The sequence below is a fragment of the Ceratotherium simum genome, chromosome 35 (genome assembly GCF_057802395.1).
Source record: "Ceratotherium simum simum isolate JZ-2026a chromosome 35, ASM5780239v1, whole genome shotgun sequence".
Lineage (NCBI taxonomy): Eukaryota > Metazoa > Chordata > Mammalia > Perissodactyla > Rhinocerotidae > Ceratotherium > Ceratotherium simum.
In genome coordinates, this window is record NC_141934.1 from 28,812,731 (window position 1) to 28,832,538 (window position 19,808).

At 46.4% G+C, this 19,808-nt stretch overlaps 1 protein-coding gene across 1 annotated transcript in view; it reads left to right on the forward strand.

Annotated features, from left to right (window-relative positions):
• The first annotated feature begins 781 nt into the window (after window positions 1-781).
• Window positions 782-19,808, forward strand: part of GLT1D1 (glycosyltransferase 1 domain containing 1) — a 95,887-nt gene continuing 76,860 nt past the window's right edge. The window contains exons 1-2 of the mRNA XM_087423463.1: window positions 782-884; window positions 15,207-15,355. Of these exons, the coding sequence (XP_087279589.1) occupies window positions 817-884; window positions 15,207-15,355 (217 nt within the window). The 5' untranslated portion in view covers window positions 782-816. The remainder of the gene's footprint in view (window positions 885-15,206; window positions 15,356-19,808) is intronic.

Sequence of the window (19,808 nt, forward strand, 5' to 3'; positions counted from 1 at the left end):
TGGTGCTGCCCATTGGAATAGGTTTTTGCTCAAATGAACTTAACAATTTTAATACGCCTCAGTTTATCTTTTAACACACCTAAAGGGGGTAGCTGCTGCTTAGCTCCAGGCAGCTGTCGGCAGGATGGCTTAATATTGACAGATCTGTCATTTTTCAAGAGATACCAGAAATCCCCGGTGCTGGTACCCATGGGAGCAGACGCCGGCCGCCCTGGACCCCGTGGGAGTCCACCCACGGCCGCCTCTGTCCCTGCGGGACGGAAGCGGATATCAACCCCGGTGCTGGCCCCTGTGGAAGGGGACCCGAAGGAGCAACCGGCAACCACCGCTGGTCCGTGTGTGTGTGTGTGTGGGGGGGGGGGGACCTGTGGCCAACCGTGGTCCCTGTGGGAGGAGACCTGCGGTTCCCCTGGTCTCCGTGGGATGGGACACGGAATCACCCTTGGTGCTAGTCCCCATGGAAGCAGATCCACTGCCACGCGTGGTCCCCTTAGGAGGGGGCCCGCGGCCACCCCTGGACCCCATGAGAGTCCACATGGTGTCTTGGTTCCCATGGGAGGAGACCCGAGGAACCCCTGGTTCTGGTTCCGTGGGAGCAGTCTCGCGCCCCGGCCTCCTCCACACCCCCTGGCCCCTCGCCCACCCGCGCGCCCCGCACCCCCCCGTCGCCGCAACCGGCGAGCGCGGGCGCGGCCTCGGCAGCTGCGGGCGGGGCTGACCGAGCGCCGCCCGCCGCCCCGGGGCCCGGTCCGCGTCCCGGCCCCCGCCCCCGGGCCTGGTCGGCGGCGGCGGGGCGGTCGATGGCCGGGCGGCGGCATGCGGCTCCTGTTTCTGGCCGTGCTCCGGCCGCACACAGGCAACGCCGTCACGGCCGAGCGCGTCCGGTAGGTGGGTGGGTGCGGACGGCGGCCCAAGCATCCGCGGCGCGGCCGGGGGCGGGAAGGGCGGCGCGGGGGCTCTCGGCCGTGTCTCCGCGCCGCGCCGGGCCTCCGCGAACCGCGCGCCCAAACGGACCGGCCGGCGGGGCGCGGGGCCTGCAGGAGCGCGCGGGGCTGCAGGAGCGCGGAGGGCGCGGGGCTGCACGGGGGCGCAGGGCGCGGGGCTGCAGGGGGGCGCGGGGCCTGCGCGAGTGTGGAGTGGCGAGGGGAGCGCAGGGTCCAGCCCTAGCCCCGGTCCCCGGCCCCGCCCGGGTGCGGCGGGGGCCCCCGAAGGCCGCTCGGGTTGTCTGCGGTGACCCCGCTCACGACCCGGCACGCGGACAGGACAGCCAGGATGGCGCCGCAGAGGCTGCTTGGTGCTCTCCACGCGGACCTTGGCCTGTCTTCAGTGGTGCTTTTTCTGTGAGCGCGCTGGTTTGGGGATACAGCGACGAAAAACAAAGTCGGGTCTTCATGACGCTTCCATTTCAGTGGGGACGGGAGAGGGAAGAGAAAAACACATGGGTATATACGGCGACATGTATATTTACATACACCAGGGCGAGGGGCTGCTTGTGCGGGCGTGCTGTTTTAGGCAGGATGCTCCGGGGAGGCCTCCCTGCTGTCGTGAGAATCCTGAGGGTGGAGCAGGGACCCTTGAAGCTCTCGTGGGGAGAAAGAGGGTCCGGGATTTCCAGACAGAGGGGGCAGCAAAGGCACAAACCCTCCCTGTCCTTTGGGTCTGCCTGTGCTGGAGTTCCCTAATCCTGCGTCTGGAGTAGTGTTCCCTATGCCCATCTTCCATCTTCCTTCTGGTTATCTTCTTTTTTTTTTTTAAGTTTATTTATTTGTTATTGTGGTAACACTGGTTTATAACATTGTGTAAATTTCAGGTGTACATCATTATATTTCGATTTCTGTGTAGACTACATCGTGTTCACCACCCAAAGACTAATTACCATCTGGTACACATGTGCCCTTTTACCCCTTTGCCCTCCCCCCCCCCTTGGTAATCACCAGTCTATTCTCTGTCTGGATGTGTTTGTTGTCGTTTTTATCTTCCACTTGTGAGGGAAGTCGTGTGGTATTTGACTTTCTCCATCTGACTTATTTTACTTAGCGTAATACCCTCAAGGTCCATCCATGTTGTCACAAATGGCAAGATTTCATCTTTTTTTGTGGCTGAGTAGTATTCCATTGTGTCTATATACCACACCTTCTGTACCTGTTCCTCTGTCCACGGGCACTTAGCTTGTTTCCATGTCTTGGCTATTGTGAATAATGCTGCGATGAATATAGGGGTGCGTATATCTTTATGCATTTGTGTTTTCATGTTCTTTGAGATGTCACCTCACACCCATCAGAATGGCTATAATTAACAAGACAGGAAATAATAAGTGTTGGAGAGGATGTAGAGAGAAGAGTACCCTCATACACTGCCGGTGGGAATGCAAACTGGTGCAACCACTATGGAAAGCAGTATGGAAATTTCTCAAAAAATTAAGAATAGAGCTACCATGGGATCCAGCTATCCCACTGCTGGTTATCTTCTGAACACTCATCTTTTTCTGCAGTTATCTGGTTTGATATGTTTGCTGGTTCACGGTTTCTCTTCTCACTGGAATGTAAGCCCTCAGGGCTGAGGGAGCTGATTGGTGCCTGAAGTGTAATAGAAGCTCTTTTTTTTTTTTTTTCTTTTTTAAACAAACTGACTTGCTTCATGAAATTTGTCAATTTACTTCCCCTCTGTGGGTCAGCTTCCTTGTCATTAAAATGAGCAGTTGGCGCTACGCCAACCCTTTACTGTCCCTTTCTGCTCAAAAATGTTAGTTCTCCTCAAGATCGTAACTGAAATGACCACTAGAGCATCATCAGTTTTCTGACGTTTGCAGTGAGGACTTTGCAGTGAGGGTTTTCATTGTGCAGGCTGATCTTACGTCTAATGCAGGGACGCTGCCCTGGCTCCCTGGGCACATGCAGCAAGGAAGCACACAGTGGGCTCTACTCTCGTGAAGCACATCCCGGGGGAGAGACATGGGGAAGAGAGACAGTACAGGAGTAACAGAAATAAAGCGGGTGATTTCGGACAGTGGCTAGTGCTCCGGGTTCAGAGGAGGGCCCTCTGAGAGGTGGCACGCAAGCTGAGACCTCAGTGACGGGAGGAGGCAGCCACTCAGGGATCTGGAAGGACACGTGGTCCCGGGAAGGGGTGAGAGCAAGAACTCAGCTCCTGAGGCCGAAGCAAGCCTGGCTGCTTGAGAGACGGAGAGAAGACCGTGCTCTCTGGACTGGAGTGAGTTTGGGGGCAGGTGCTAGGAAAGGAGGTCCGAGAGAGAGGCCAGGTGCAGCTGAGCCTGTACACCTCGTGGGGAGCAGTTTGTGCGGAGGAAGCCAGAGAAGCCATCCATTATTGAACATCTCACTCCTGACTTGAACTGTACATGTGAGCCCAAATGTTCCAAAGGCCCACACCCACGACCACCCAAAGGGCCACCAGAGGAGCAAGGCGGGCATGTCTTCAGAGACGGCTGACATTCAGCTGGGCTGCAGGGCCATTTGGTTACTTGGTTCTTCGTTTTCCTGGCTGTGCGTGAAGCACGGGAAAGATTGCTTGTTGTGCTCTCATCTCTGTTCCAAGCCACCCTAGGCTCCCCTCCACTCAGGGAGGATTGCTGGGGGAAGAAAAGGAAAAAGCAGAAGTTGCTGGAAGACATCTTCTGTCTTGTGAAAGCCTAGGTCCCTTGAGGGAATGATGCTGGGTGTCCCGGAGGGGAGGGGTTCCTATGGTGACAGAGATTCTCCATGAGCCAATCACCAGTAAGCAATGAGAGCTTTCTCTGCAAAAGACCCCTGTGACCCTCAAGTGACCCTGGGCAGTGGGGCAGGGAGCCCCCCAGATGAATAAGATTGGGGTTCCCATCGGTTTAGCAGAGGACAGGGTGTGAGTTAGATAAGATTGGATTTAAAAAAAGAAGAAATGGGGGCGGCCCCATGGCTTAGCGGTTAAGTGCTCTCGCTCCGCTGCTGGCGGCCCAGGTTCGGATCCTGGGCGCACACCGACGCACCGCTTCTCCGGCCATGCTCAGGCCACGTCCCACATACAGCAACTAGAAGGATGTGCAACTGTGACATACAACTATCTACTGGGGCTTTGGGGAAAAAAAGGAGGAGGATTGGCAATAGATGTTAGCTCAGAGCCGGTCTTCCTCAGCAAAAAGAGGAAGATTAGCATGGATGTTTGCTCAGGGCTGTTCTTCCTCACACAAAAAAAAAAGAAGAAGAAGAAAAAGAAATGAGTCCATTCTTACACATCTGTTTGTGGTTGTAAGTTAATATCTGGTACATAAATAGCGATGAATACAGTGATACGGGAAGTTTCAGGCACTCTGGGAGCATACAGGTGGGCGATCCGTCCCAGGCTAGAGGTGGGGAGAGCCTTTCAGGCATCGTGAACTGATGAAAAGCAAAGCTCCGGGGCAGGGCTTCCTGCCTCCAGGTGACTGCCCGCTGCTTAAAACGCTGGGACCCAGGCCAGGCTACGGAATTGCTTTGCAGCTCCATGTTCTTGTCCGTAAAGTGGGACCTTGTCATCTTGTTATGAGGATCAAATGTCTGTTAATATATTGTCAATGCTGTAAAACAGGGCTTGGCGCTTAGTATGTACTTAATAAATATGAGCTAATCATGACAATATGGACCTTAGTTCACATGGCAGGGAAAGGTCAGCGTCGTGGGTGGGGGGGCTGTCTCAGGCAGAGGGGCCGCAAGTGAGGCGATGAGGAAGAGCGGATCCCTTCCAGAACTGCATTGTGTGACCTTAGCATGTAGAATATTCTAGATCAGTGATTCTCGATGAGAGCAGAAGCCCAGAAGATGTGCAGAGCAGGAAGGAGTGATTTTGCCCTCCAGGAGACATTGGGCAGTGTCTCGGGACATTTTTGGTTGTCACACTGGGGGTGAGAGGCTACTGGCATCTGGTGTGTAGAGGCCAGGGATGCTGCTAAAGACCCTGCAGTGCACAGGACGGCCCAGGACCGATTGATCCAGCTCCGAATGTCAGTAGTGCCGAGGCTGACAAACCCCACTCTAGGTGGAGTCATCAGACGTGTCTGGAAAGGTAGCTGGGACCCCATCACACAGGACCTTCAGTCTTGTGCCAGGAACGGAATTAAACCATGAAACGCTATCCGATTTCTGTGTAATTGAAGATCGTTTTGGCTGCAGCGTGGAGGGTAGATTAGGATGGTGGCAGGGGACATAAGCATTTGGGTTTGACATGTTTAAGAAGCAAAATTGACAGGGTTTGGTGATTGAATGTGGGGAGTGTCAAATGACAAAAATAATACAATTTAGGAGCCGGCCCTGTGGCCTAGTGGTTCAAGTTCCACGAGCTCCGCTTCGGCGGCCTGGGTTTCTGGGTTTGGTTCCCGGGCACTGAGCTACACCACTTGTCAACCACACTGTAGCAGCGTCCCACATACAAAATAGAGGAAGATTGGCACAGATGTTAGCTCAGGGACAATCTTCCTCAGCAAGAAAAAAAAAATAATAATACAATTTAGTAACAAGTTTGATGCCCTTAATTCAAGGGGAGACACTCCATGAATTGGGGAGCACAATGGGGAACACCCTTCCCAAGGGACTTTGGGCGAGAGTTTTATAGATGCTAGAGGCGGCACCTCGGAAACAGCACCATTGGCCAGGAGGTCCAGAGTTTCCTTATAAGGGAGCAGGTCCTATCCTCTAGGGTCAGATGAGCCAGCTGACGCTGAGCTGCAGGACTGGGATGGGTGTCTGTTAGGACTCCTTAGCAGGTGTTCCCGTGAGTGCAGGCAGACTCAGGTGTGGATTTGTGACGTGGGCTGGGCCAGTGGGGGGGAGGGGGCTCCATTTTGTGGGTCCTGATGTATCAGAAGTGAGGGAGAAAAAAAATACACCTTCATTATAGAGGGAAAATATTGAGAGAAAAATGTGGGAATCTTGGGTGTATAGAGCTCTTTGTAGTAAGCTTGGGCCTCTGCTGTCCAGAAGTCCTTCAGAAGGTGTAGGTGTTAGAGTGGAAGGTGCTTTGGGGGAAAATTTGTCTGGGTACCAATAACTAGAGAGTTACTGTTTTATCGTCCATGTGGCACTTTAAGTATCCTTCAGTATGAACTGTGCAATGTGTGTACGTTACCTTTAAGTTCTAACCCAGGGACTGTTAGGTAGCATTTTAAATGCCCTCACTGGGCACCTACTCTCTGGAGTGTCTCCTGAGCACTGGAGATACTAGAATTCTACACCAGAGGAGTTGTTCATTAGCATACAGCATTTCAGAAATAGGTGTTTAGGTCTGCTAGGACGGTTACCTGGGCCCCTGCGTGAACATGAGGTCAGGACCCGCCCCTGCAGAGCAGCCTGTGTGTGGGCAGCTCCATTCGGTCTGTGTCCCCACTGTGTGACCTGGCTCCAACTAGAGGGTGGCTGGTCTGGCTGTCAGGGGATGGTCCAGTGAGGGGACCTGTGGTTCCCCACCCCACTCTAATCCCTGAGGCTATAAACACTTTCCAGAAGAACCCGACAGTCCTCGCTGAACCAGGTAAAGTGTTTTAGGTCAGTTCCTAAGAGTAAAGGTCAAAATTAAAAGCAGCTCTGGTAAGTTACAAAATAGAGCCAGAAACCTAGGGAACAAAGTTCATTCATTTGTGGCGGAGATATAAAGCACACAAGTAATGGATGTCAAAAGCACATTCACAAGGCTACTTCAGTGATGGAGTAATGGGGGGTCCAGAGTTTCAAAGGGTGCCTCTTGTTATGCTAACATAAGAGGCTGGTCCTCAGAAACCTTGAAATCATCTTCTAAATCCAGGCTGACAAAGTCCTGCCCCAGGGTCAAATAGAGCCCCTGCCTGTTTTTGTAAGTAACCTCTAGGTTGATGGTGTTGGAGGCTGCCTCCCATTGCAGTGGCAGAGCCCAGGAGTCACACAGAGACAGTCCATCCACAAACCCAAAGATATTTCCTCTCTGGCCATTTCCGGGAAAGGTTTTCCGTCTCCTGTTCTAAACCCAACTATCAGAGACTCGCTAGATTACCGGGTTCCACCCCTAGAATTTTGTCTGCAGAGTTCCTAAGGGTGCAGGGAAATGCATGAAGAGGGATGGGAAATAAGAAAAGAGTAAAGGATTTAGCTTCTTCAGTCCGGAGTAGGGAGTTCTGAGGGTCAGTTCAATGCACAGGTGAGCCTGTTGGCAGCAGAATTAATGCAGATGTCGCCGTTCGGAGCTGGACTTTGTCTTTCTCTGTCTGGAACACAGTGTATAAAAGTGTTTTTATTTGAATGTGGAACACTGTATTTAGGAGCAAACAAAAGCTTGTTGGAAACCCACTGGACGGCAGGAGAGGAGGAAACGCAAACATGCTCTGCATCTGGTGCCCCACTTACCTTTCCTGCCCAGCTGCCTTCTGCCTCTACGATTCTGAATTCCGCTGTGATTGCCCAGCATTTGGGAAGGAAAAAAGCCTGAGGGAAAGTTTTCAAGTTTTCTAGTGTTTCTTTAGAGGATGCCTAGGAACCTGCAGATGTAATTTTAAGTCAGTGGGAAGAGGCGATTTCATTTTTTCCCCCCTCAAGTAACAGTTATTGCAAGTCAGTTAATGTTTCCATTCAGCCAATATTTATTGAGCATCTCCAATGGGCAGAGCATTTGAAGGTGGTGTGCAGAGAGCCCAGGTAAGACAGGCCAGCCCTCCACCCTCGCCCTCCAGAATCACTGAGCCCTTCAGCCACAAAGAGTTTTCCGCACAGCAGCTCAATGCTGAGCACTGTCATGTAAGAGAGGGTTCTAGCATTCTAGCACAGGAGACAAACATGGACATACAACTGCACAGGTTATTTAATTATGATGTGATCAGTGCTAGGAAGAAGTGCAGGGTGATTGGGTATCTCGAGGGAGCAGACCTAGTTCTAGAGGGTCTGGGAGGTGCCCCTGAGAAATAACTTTTCCTTTGTCATATAATTTTTTATTGAGATATAATTCACATATCATAAAATTCACTCTTCTAAAGTGTACAGTGCCATGATTTTTAGTATATTCATAAAGTCATGCAACCGGCACCTCTATCTCGTTCCAGAACATTTTCATCCTTCTCAAAAGATGCCTGGTCCCCATTAGCAGTGTCAATGCAAAATAACCAATAACCATTCTATAGACAAGAGAAATAAGGTGAGTTTACTTGAGCCAGAGTGAGGATTAGAAGCCAGGAAGGCCTTAGAAAGCGTTCCAGAGAAGCATGGTTTTCAGTACGGTCTTATATCTTTTTAGAACAAAGAACATACATTAAACACACCCAGGATACATTGTTATCAAAATTTCAAAGAGGTATCCAGTTGCAAATTAGCAGGTCAATGTGACTGTGATGTCAGGAGAGGCACTGACCTGGGCGTTACTAATAGGGCGTTGCCAATAGGGGGTAGGAGGGGAAGGGTGCATTCTTATTTTAAGAGAGTGCATTCTTTAATGGTTAAGCAGATGTACAATGTATGTTTGACAGGCCATAAGTCAGGTTTTTTAGTTCAAGCCGAATCAGTTTTGAAGCCGAATAGTTACCCCACATACCTCAATATGTGAGAATGTCTTGTCACACCTCATCTCAAATTGCAGCCCCTCTCCACCTCACACTCTCTCCCTGTCCCCCTCCTGCTGCTGTTTCCTCCAGAGCACTCATCTCCAGCTGACGTAGTGTGGATTGTAGTTAATTATCATGCACATTGACCTTCTCCTTGGGAAGAAAGTCAGCTTCCTGAAGGCAGGGGTTTGGTCCCTAGTGGATCCCCAGCCCTCAGGACAGTGCTGGGCTTGCTGAAGACGCTCAGTAACTGAAGAATGAATGAGAAGTGCCGATGGAGGGGGAGAGAGCAGGCAGTGATGAACACCCCATTGTAGCGCTCCATGCTGCCTTGATGATTTTCTCTCGCATGTGCTCAGCCTGGGTGCAGCCCTGGGGAAAGCTGGTGGTTAGGGTTTTCCTGGGCTGGCGTTCCGCCTGATGCCTACACTGATGCTACAAAAGGCCAAGGGAGAGGAGAGTTCAAGGTATTGACAAGGAAGTAATTGAAATGACAGAACAGGGAATCTGCTGGATTGGGAGATAAGGCAGGAGGGCGGCTGGTTGCGGTGGGTAGAGGTCAGTGGTGCGGAAGGTGAGGTCAGAGGGCTGTAGTGGAAGCGATTGAGCGAGCTGGGGAGAGAGAAGAGGTGTGGTCAAAGACTGTGATGGCCTTACAAAGAGCTTGATGTAATAAGGGGATTTCACACAAACTAACAACAAAAGCTCTAAGCTGCTTGTCTATTGGGATATCTGATTTTCAGCCTCAAGTAATTGAAAACCCAACCCAAATTGGCCTGGACAGTGAAGGGAACTTAGCAGCTTATCCTGTAAAAAGTCTGGAGGTGGGGAAGGCTTCAGGCTTGATTTTGCAGCTAAGATGATATGGATGGGAGTCAGTTTCCCTCTGTTTCTTGGGTCCGCTTCCCATTCTTGCTAGATTTTCCCGGCGAGAACCTCCCAAGTCCACGTGAATCCCCATTCAGGCCCAGCAGAAAGAGCGAGGCTGAGACTCTGAAGGTGCAACCCTGTGCCCCAGAATTGCATCTCTGGGGGTGGGAGTAGGGATAGGTGGGAGGTTCTGATGGGCATAAGCTGGCAGGAACACCCCTGGATCTGGGGGTGGGGCGCATCCCTCTCAGATGAGTGACCTGGACATCCAAGGTTGTGGGAGGGGGGAACATGCTATGGAGGCAACAAGTATCAGTGTGAAAACTTTACTAATTCTCGTAAATAAAGTTAAGGGGAAATCAGACCTCTGTGAACTTTTGAAGATTTAAGGGAATAACAAATGTTGTTGACGTTGAAGTAGCAAGAAATAGCATTGTGGGGATTAAAACTGGGAAGTTTCCCATGGAAATTTGAATACCTGGCTTCTCTTGGTAAATTGGCAGAACCGGCGGCCATGAGATGCTTGTCTGCATGGTACCCACTGTGTAGAGCTGAGGAGCATCTGTCTCGCGCTGTTCAGTACGACATAACGTGAGCCGCATACGTCATTTTAAACTTTCTCATAGTTGCGTTAAACGTAGCAAAAAGATACAGATCAAATTAATTTTAATAATATATTCTCTTGAACTCAATCTACCCAAATATCATTTGGACTCATCATCAATATAAAAATGACTAACGAGGGGCTGACCTGGTGGTACAGTGGTTAGGTTCGCACATTCCGGTTCAGTGGCCCGGGGTTCTCCGGCTCGGATCCCGGGCGTGGACCTACACACCGCTCATCAAGCCACACTGTGGCAGCATCCCACATACAAAATACAGGAAGCTTGGCACAGATGTTAGCTCAAGGACAATCTTCCTCAAGCAAAAAGAGGAAGATTAGCAACAGATTTTAGCTCAGGGACAATCTTCCTCACCAGAAAAAAAAAAAAAAATGACTAAAGAGCTGTATGTATATTTTGCGCTTAGCACATCTCTGTTCAGACCAGCCACATTTCAAGTGCTTATTTGAATTTACCTTATTATCTTATGTTTTAGAATTGACCTTATGAGACAATGCAGGACTCACCCGTGCAGATGGGGCCTCTCTCTTCAGTTTGGTGCAGGCCACATCATGTCTTAGGGACCCCCCCCCCCAAATTCATTGACTTCATTTGTCTGATCTCAGCAGGCATTTGAGTTTGAGATGCTCCCTGATCTGGACACTATGCCTGTCTTGTCATTGTATTTTTGTGTTCTTTTAAAAAGAGTGATATCATAATAGTAATCTCTCGAGTATGAGAATTCCATTAGAAGAGTAGATATACTTTACAGTTTACACAGCACATTCTCAGAGATACTAATCAGGTTAACACCGTGTCCTGCAAATGCCTTATTATTACCTCACTTAATGCACAGAGAGGTAAGTGGAACAGTGTTCTCTCCAGTTTTTCAAGCTTGGGCTCACGAGTTTGTGCCAGCATTCGCACAAGGACCTTCATCCTCGTGAGCTCCATCATCATTTCAAGATCAGCATTATTTCTTTTATGCATCAGGAATTCTTGAAACATTGTCCAGAGGGCAACGTTTTGCTCCAGCATAGCCAACTTTCTCCTCACCAATGAAACACCACATCACTATCCCCTGTCTTCCCCGCCAGGTGAGCTGCCCGTGAAGTCGCAGACCTGCCAGTAGGGGCTGTGTCCCCTGAGAAGACTAGGCCAGCCAGGGTGGAATATTAGATTCCTGGTCCCCATCTCAGGATCGTGCAGAGGCACATGGATATGGAATGGGATTCACTTGGTGTTGCCTTCCCTATTTAAGTTTCTCTTGCTATCTTTTTTTTTTAATCTAGACATCGTAGTTTATGCAAATTCACATAAGTAAGTTAAACACACAGATGATTAAGCTTCTCTGTGCGCTCAGTTAAAGAGGATGGCTTTCAGCCAGGTGCAAGCAGGTCAAGTCCCATTGAATCTTGAGTTGGGCATGTGCACATAGGTTCAGTCTCTTCCTAGAACGGTGGAGTAAATGCTCAAAATCGCTCAATTTGTCAGAGATGCTTTCTTTCTCAAAAAAACCTTCCTTGAGTCAAATAAGCCAGAACTCCTTGGACATCATAGGTGCTCAGGGAGTTTATCAGTTGAATCAAATGATTACTTGCAGAAGGAATAGGGATAGAGCAATTTAAAGGTGCTATAAGTGAACCAGAAACAAGGGTAAACTCTTAGTCTATAGAGAATTGAGATTAAAAATAATTTATTTTGGAATATTTATGAGATCATAAGGTTAGTGTTGAAATGCGATTTAAAAATATGTTTAATAGGTCAAGAACAGCCCATTATCTGTACCTAACCACCTTCATTCCATAGGCCCTACTGTATCAATTCTGCATAAGCCAGAAATCTCCCAGGAATGGATTCTCTAAGTAGAATTTAAACCATTTCTTTCCCATTTATCAACACATTTGTTTTTGGCCTCTCGTTTCTTAGAGATTTAAGAGGATAGAATAACAATTATTCACCTATGCTCGGAAGCACATTGAATTCTTATTTTTTTTTTTTTTTTTTTTTTGTGAGGAGATCAGCCCTGTGCTAACATCCGCCAATCCTCCTCTTTTTTTGCTGAGGAAGACGGCCCTGGGCTAACATCTGTGCCCATCTTCCTCCACTTTATATGGGACGCCGCCGCAGCATGGCTTGCCAAGCAGTGCGTCAGTGCACGCCCGGGATCCGAACCAGCGAACCCCGGGCCGCCGCAGCGGAGCGCGTGCACTTAACCGCTTGCGCCACCAGGCCGGCCCCTGAATTCTTATTTTTGTATGCTATAGTTTTAGGCTGAAGTGAGCTGATGGCTCGACTGCCTACAAGCTTCTTCTTGGCTCTGCTTGTCAGCTGTCATCAGCATTTTGAAGGAGTTGGAGTGGGGGTGGGGGTCTGGGTGTTATTGACTGGCAGTGATTGGATCAACAATGACCATGAAATGATAAGATCAAGATACATGTTATGCTTTGATAGCATAAGCTAATTTAAGTCTCAAGACTTTAGTGTTTCTTTATTTGCGCAGTGAGGGCTGCAACATTGTGCATTTAATTCACAGTAGAAAAAAAAAACACAGAGAGAAAAATGATCATTCACATAGAAGTGTAGGTGGTGATTCTCACCATATTCCCCAGAGGTGAGCTTAAGGTCTGAATCTGATGTTTCTTCAGAGGTCCTTCGTTCCCTTGTGGCTCCTACATTGTAAGCAGCTTGGTCGTTTTATGATCACTTTACCTAAAGATTCTAGTTCCTTTTCCCTCCTCTCTTCCTTCTCCTTTTCATTCTTCTATTCTTACTCTTATTGTTTTGCACAATATTTCCCCTAACTGCAAGCCAGATAATTCATTTGGTGTCCAGCTGAAGAAAACAATTTTCTTGCTGGAGTAAAAAACAATAGCTCTGTTGGATTTGAACTTTGTACTACAGTACCTTCTGGATGATTTAAGAGGTTTTCAAGGGTAATTTTGAGCGTAGGTGATTCTCACATCTGTGCTGATTTTGTAATCGAAGCTCTCAGTGCGATGTGACTCCCTTGTTCACATAACTGCAGTACGGAGGGGTTATGACAGAGAGAGCCTCCGGGCTTGATGGAGGCAGTGAGACAGGAGCTCACTGTCTGGGTGGTAGGACAGGAGCTGTCGGAGTCACTGAGAGGAGCTGGCATTAGGAAGTGTCACGTCACGGTCACGGGGGCTCAGAAGGCGTGCTGTGTTGGGCGTCCTGCAGATGCAGGAGCAGGACCGGGGCTAAGGTGGTGGGAGGGGGGTGCGGCTGGCCACGCAGGGATGCAGGCCGTCAAGAGCGCTGTGTGCTGGCCTGAGGCGTTTGGACTTGATCCCAGAGACACTTTCAACCCTTAGTTTATTCAGTAAGCGAGAGATCCGGGCCCCATTCTCACCAAGTTGACAGTCGAGCTGGCTACTCCGACCCGTCTGAGGGTTTGAGTCAAGGGAGAGACCTGGTTCGATTTGTTGTATATTCACATGCACACATACACATACACTTCAATTATAAAAGATAATATATGCACATAGTAAAAATATCCAACAATACAAAAGGGTGTGTCTCTGGTTCTCCTCTTTAGACAGAATCATTGTTATTTATTTTTTATGTATCCTTCTAAAGATATTTCTGTGCTCGCAGGCTATGTGGACACAAAGTATTCTTCACTTTGCTCTCTTCATTAACAATGTATGTAGGAGTTCATTCTAAATTTCCTCCTACTGATCACTTCATTCGTTTTTTTTGCTAAAGATGATTTGCCCCGAGCTAACATATGTTGCCAATCTTCCTCTTTTTTTTTTCTTGAGGAAGATTGGCCCTGAGCTAATATCTGTGCCCATCTTCCTCTATTTTGTGTGTGGGACACTGCCACAGAATGGCTGATGAGTGGTGTAGGTCCACACCCAGGAACTGTACCCACGAACCCAGGCCGCTAAAACAGAGCATGCTGAACTTAACCACTATGCCACAGGGCTGGCCCCTCTACTGCATTCTTTTAATGGCAGCCGAGCTTGACTGTACGTATGCATCATATGATAGCTAATCCCCAACTGATGCACACTGAGGTCATTTGCAGTCTTTTGCTACTTCAAACACAGCTGCAGTGCCTATTCTTGGGTGTGTGCTTTTGCACACACATCCAAGTATATCTTTGGAATCATTTTCTAGAAGTGGAGTTGTTTGGTCACAGAGTTTGTGCATTTTAAATATGCTAGTTGTTGCTACATTGCCTGCCAAACAGGTTATACCAGCTTGCTCTCTCACAAATAATGTATAGGAGTCTTTATTTCTTGAAGCCTTAGGTAGACTTTTTGATCTTTACAAATACTCTACATAAAAAAGAAGACTGAAGTTGGTCATCATTTCCTGTATTTAAAAGCCCAATTGTATTTCTTTTTCTAGGGACTGCAATTTTATACCCATCCTTATTTTTCTATTGAGTTGTCAGGGTTTTTTTTATTATCATTGATGTATGAGAACTCTTTATATATTAAGCAGATTAGCTTCTTTCCCTTTGTAAGCATTGTAAGTATTTTTTTTTTCAGTTTCTCATATGTCTTATGATTTTGCTCATGCTGTTGTCACCATTCAGAAAGTTTCTTTTTTATCAGATTTGTATTTTAGATTTATCTTATGAGGAACTGAGCCAAGATGAAGAGAAAGAGAAAAGATGTGTTTGTAAGATATTTTGGAGGTAGAATGGAAGGGCCATGCAGCATTTTTTGGGCTATGATAATGGGTGACTTTTGAAGTCTTTCTGAGTAGAAAGAACTGAATAACAGATGCCTAAAAACAAAGTTTGTATATCATCCACATTTAAGGGGCAGAAGTAAAAAGTGGAATCAAGGAAATAAAGAAGGAGCTTTCTGGTACAGCAAATGCTACTGAAAATTGGCAGTGTGTGCTTTGTGTCTCAAGGCTGCCAAGACTTCCTGAATTAGCCCTTCATACCGCTGACCTTGGTCCCAGCCCCAGTCCCACGTATCTGAGATGGGTGGATGAATAGTTATCATCCTTGACCATGAGCCTTGTCCTATATTTTAGGCAGAGTGCCTCTAAAAAACAATTCAGAAAATATGTATTATTAACTTTTTGATTTAAATAATCTTTTGATTTAAATAATCAAATAGTCTTTTAAGATTTAAAATCTTAATCATGGTAGCAAACTGTGGCATATTAATGTTTTTTCTCCCATCTTTTTCTTTCTCTTTTTATATTTTTTGGTAAAGAGACCATCTAGAAGCTGCAGGTCACATATGTATTCTGAAAGATGCCTTTGACTTTGAAAGCCCATCTGAAATCGCAAACCTCATCAAGGCTGAGAGCTTTGAGGCAGCACTGGCTCTTCATCTCTATCGAGGAGGCCGACTTCTGCAAGGTAACCCTCTTTCTCTTCAAAGGTGAAGCGCTAGAAATCATGAAAACCAGAAGCACCTATAATGTCAAATAAAACATGAATGAAACAGTTTATCCTGTTTATCTGGTTGAAAAATGGGAGAAACAGAATCATCTTTTTGGTTTGTTTTTCTTACTGAACAATTTTCTAAAATGATATAACTGTGCCAGTTGAGAATGATTTTTATATTGAAGCTGTTTTTACTGCAGTAAGAGTATTATCCTGAATGTTTTTGATGTATATTGCCTAACTCAAAGTATAATTTTCAGAAGTTAAAAATAGGACTCTTTTACAAAAATAGAGTGGGTACATATGAAAGATTTTATTCAGCTTATTTATTAATGAGGGAACTACTAAGATGCTAAAGCCAGTTTAGGTAACATTTGTGGAACTGGGAGTTACTGAGGTGATTTAATAAGGAATATTAGAATGAGGTTGCCAGGTTAGCTACAGAACTGATTCTTGTCCAATGGGGCAATAAACTGTAAGCTTTGGGGCTGTCTTTTCTACTGGTGTATTGGTCAGAGTCCTCCAGAGAAACAGAACCAAGAGGATGTGTGTAGATATATGTGAGAGGAGATTTGTTATAGGGATTGGCTTATGTGATTATGGAGGCTGAGAAGTCCCATGATCTGCCGTCTGCGAGCTGGAGACCCAGGAGAGCCAGTGGTGTACTTCAGTCTGTCTGAATTCTTGGGAATGCAGGGGGCTGGGGGCTGATTGTGTGAGTCCTGGCTTTTGAGTCTGAAAGCCAGAGAGCCAGGAGTGGAGATGTCCGAGCGCAGGGGAAGATGGGTGTCCCAGCTGAAGCAGAGAGTAATCTCCCTTCCTCTGCCGTCTTGTTCTACTCAGGCCCCAGTGGATGCGTGATGCCCACGTGCGCTGGGGAGGGCAGTCTTTTTCCCTCAGTCTACAGATTCACATGCTAATCTGTTCCAGAAACACCCTCACAGACACACCCAGAAATAATGTTTTACCAGCTCTCTGGGCTCCGCTTAGCCTAGTCAAGTTGATACAAAACATTAACCATCACAACTGCATAGAAATGATTTGCGTTTTTTCCTGATACAAAGCTGCAAAGTATTTAATGCAACTTCACTGAGTATGAGCTCTTAATTAATAGTAAACAGTGAAGTCAAACAATAGTACTTTCTCTTAGAAAATTAACTATCCATGGGGGCACCTTTAGACACTGCTTCCTAGGACCTTGAAAGGATATGCATGCTGTTGTCCTCTTGGCTTTATCGGCAACTTTGGAGTATTTCCTCTTAACAACTCCCAAGGCCATTCTGACTTCACTGAGAGTACAGAGGCCACCAAGTGAGGGCAAGACAGATAGTTTTGTGTAGTTAAGCAATGAGTGGCTTTTGCCAAACACGAATTAAATGACATGGCAGTGGTAACATTTTGGGAGATAGTATGTCATTTGAGGACCAAAATTATCTACAGTAATCATCACACTAGGATGAAACTTTAGTCAGCAAGATATGTCAAACTTCTGAAATTTTCAGAAGTTTCATTGCTAAAGGTGACTTTCTGTGTCTCCGCAATATACATCAACCCTGCTTTACTCGTCCAGCCCTCTCTCCTGCCTCCTGCACCACAGGAACGTGGGCTCTCTCTGGATGCTCTTTTCATGTGCGAGCACATTCTGTTATGTACTCATTTTTATTTCAGGTAGTACGTGCACATGAGAAAAAATTCCCCCCAGCACAGAGTGAAGCGTAACTAAATGATGTAGTACAAAAAGTAAATCTTTCTCCCCTCTCTTATCCCAGCTGTTTAATTTCTCATCCCATGAGGCAATCATAGTTACCATTTTCTTGTATGTTCTCCCAGAAATATATTATGTATACTGTTGTAGTTATCTGTTATTGTGTAACAAATTACCCCCAAAAGTTAGTGGCTTATAGCAGTAAATTTATTACCTGTAGTTTCTGTGGGTCTGGAATTCAGAAGCAGCTCTGCTGGGGAGTTCTGTCTCAGGGTTTCTTGTGAGGTTACTCTCAAGATATTGGCCGGGGCTGCATCATCTGAAGGCTTGACTGGGGCAGGAGGAGCCACTTGCAAGGTGGCTCACTCATGTGACCATTGGCAGGTGACCTTGGTTCCTCATTACTTGGGCTTCTCCAGAATGCTGCTGGAGTGTCCTCATGACAGAGCGGCCGGCTTCTCCCTTGTCTTTTATGACCCAGCCTTGGAAGCCATACAGCGTGAGTTCCACAACATCCTGTTGGTGGCACAGGTCAGCCCTCTTCAGTGTGGGAGGGGACCCCACAGAGCATAACTGCCAAGAGCTGGCCACTTTGGAGGCTGGCTGCCACTTATACCCATGCGCATATTGTATGTGTCTCCTCCCTTAAAACACACGTAAATGGGAGCATACTATATAGATTCAGCATCTTGCTTTTTACCACTTAACAATACATCTGGGAAATTTTTCTGTAGTAGCACGTATATAGATCTACCTCGGTCTGTGCAATAGTTGTCTAGCGTCCATGTGTGGGAGCTCCATCATTTAACCAGTCTTCAATGAATAGACATTTAAGTTGTCTTTAATTTTTTCTACTGCAATAATTGCAATGAATATCTTTGTACAGACATCTTAGCATATGAACTTGGGAGAATATATCTATGCTTCCATGTTTTTGTGACCCTGCCAGAACCATCCAAATGCATTGTTTTCTATAAATGGGGATGATGTTCCTGAAAGTATTACTCCCAGAGAGCTGTTTTCTGCTGGACAAGTATATGGCTTTGAATTCTGTTGTAAGTGTACTGGGACAGAGTCTGAGGTTGATCTCAACATAGGAAAGAAGCATCGAGTTTAACTTTCCTCACAGAGGCCGGGATAAAGCCTGCACCTCTTATAGCTCAGTAGGAGCCTTTAAGAGGTTATCTCTGACTGTTGCGATTCCTTTCTGCCGTGACAAGGCTTCAAGAACTGAGTTTGGTGATTCTTTTGACAATAAGATGTATTGTTGTCTATAAAATTATATCTGTTATTTCTTTTAAAATACACACACATGTGGAGTATATTGTCTTCCCACAAGTGGGATTGCTCTGTATGTTTAAGGACGTATCTTAGCGATCTTTCCAAATCAGCAGAGCTACATCTGCCTTATTCTTTTTCATGGCTGTGTGATATTCCACTGTAAGATTGCACCATATTTATTAAAAATCTCTCTCAGTTTTTGCTATTCCAAGCAATGCTGTAGCATCTTTGATTGTGTCTCTTTACTTCATTGTGTGAGGATATTGGTGGTATAAATTCTTAGGATAAACCTGTGGCCAGAGGACTATGTATTTTTCATTCTGATTGACACTGACAAATTGCCCCCTAAAGGTTATTCCAGTCCATGCTCTGTAACAGATGGCGAGGACCTCTTTCCCCTCACTCTAGTCAAATCACTGTTTTGCTTTTCCCTTCAAACTTTAGTTTTTGTCAACTTTACCAGTCTTGACCTCTTTTTCAAATAAATGGAGGAAAAGTACAAAATCATCCAAAGTTTTGCTTCTCTTACGAGTTCTAGGAAGAAAGAAGCCCTCTCTAAAACAAACCTGTTGCGCAGGGGGAAATGAATTTGTCATTCAATCTAACAAATATTGAGAACTGAAGCAGCACTACCGTAGTAAATTTAGTTTAACTTTTCTTTGTTTATTCCTAACTGTTGTCTTTCTGGAAATTAACGTCATTTATTCCTAAGGATGATCTCTTTGAAAGTCATCCTCTCTCTGAGTAGGATAACACAAAAAGCCTTAGGACTGTTGTCCGTAAGTAGAGAGAGCGCGGTTCTCCTTGTGGTTTCCACTGGACCGCGTATCACGGAGCTTCTTCTGTACCGTTTATGTACATTGAGCTGCCCTGCGCTCGCAACTGGCTGTGTGTTGTTTCATTCTGTGGCGGCACTATAAATTTTTAAGACAGTCCTCCAGTGGTTAAACTATATTTTTAAATATATAAGCATTTATTGATTTTTTTTTTATTACATAAGTAGATGGTTTGGAAACTTAATAAAAATACAAAGAAGAAAATACGGCACCTGAAATTTCAGCACCCAGAGATGACCACTGTTGGTGTGTGCACGTGGTTTTATTTATTTTGTATTTTTATTCAGAATTAGATTTGCCAAAAACATGCACTCTTACAATATAAACTTGCAACTTCTTTTAAAGATATTAATTGACTGTTTACCATGTGCTAACCACTGTGGAAATCACTTTAAATGCAGAGATGCGGCTGTATCTGACTCCTCTCTCTCTTTGTAGTTTGTGTGAGTATTTTTAAAAATTGCCGTCATATTATAGTTTAGTAACCTAGTTTTACCTGCCCTCATGTTAAGAGCATTTCCCTTGTCTCTGACTGGTCTTCTACAGTGTGATTATGAATGGTCACATCTTATTTCCATTTCTTCCCCTCAATTATAAACAATGT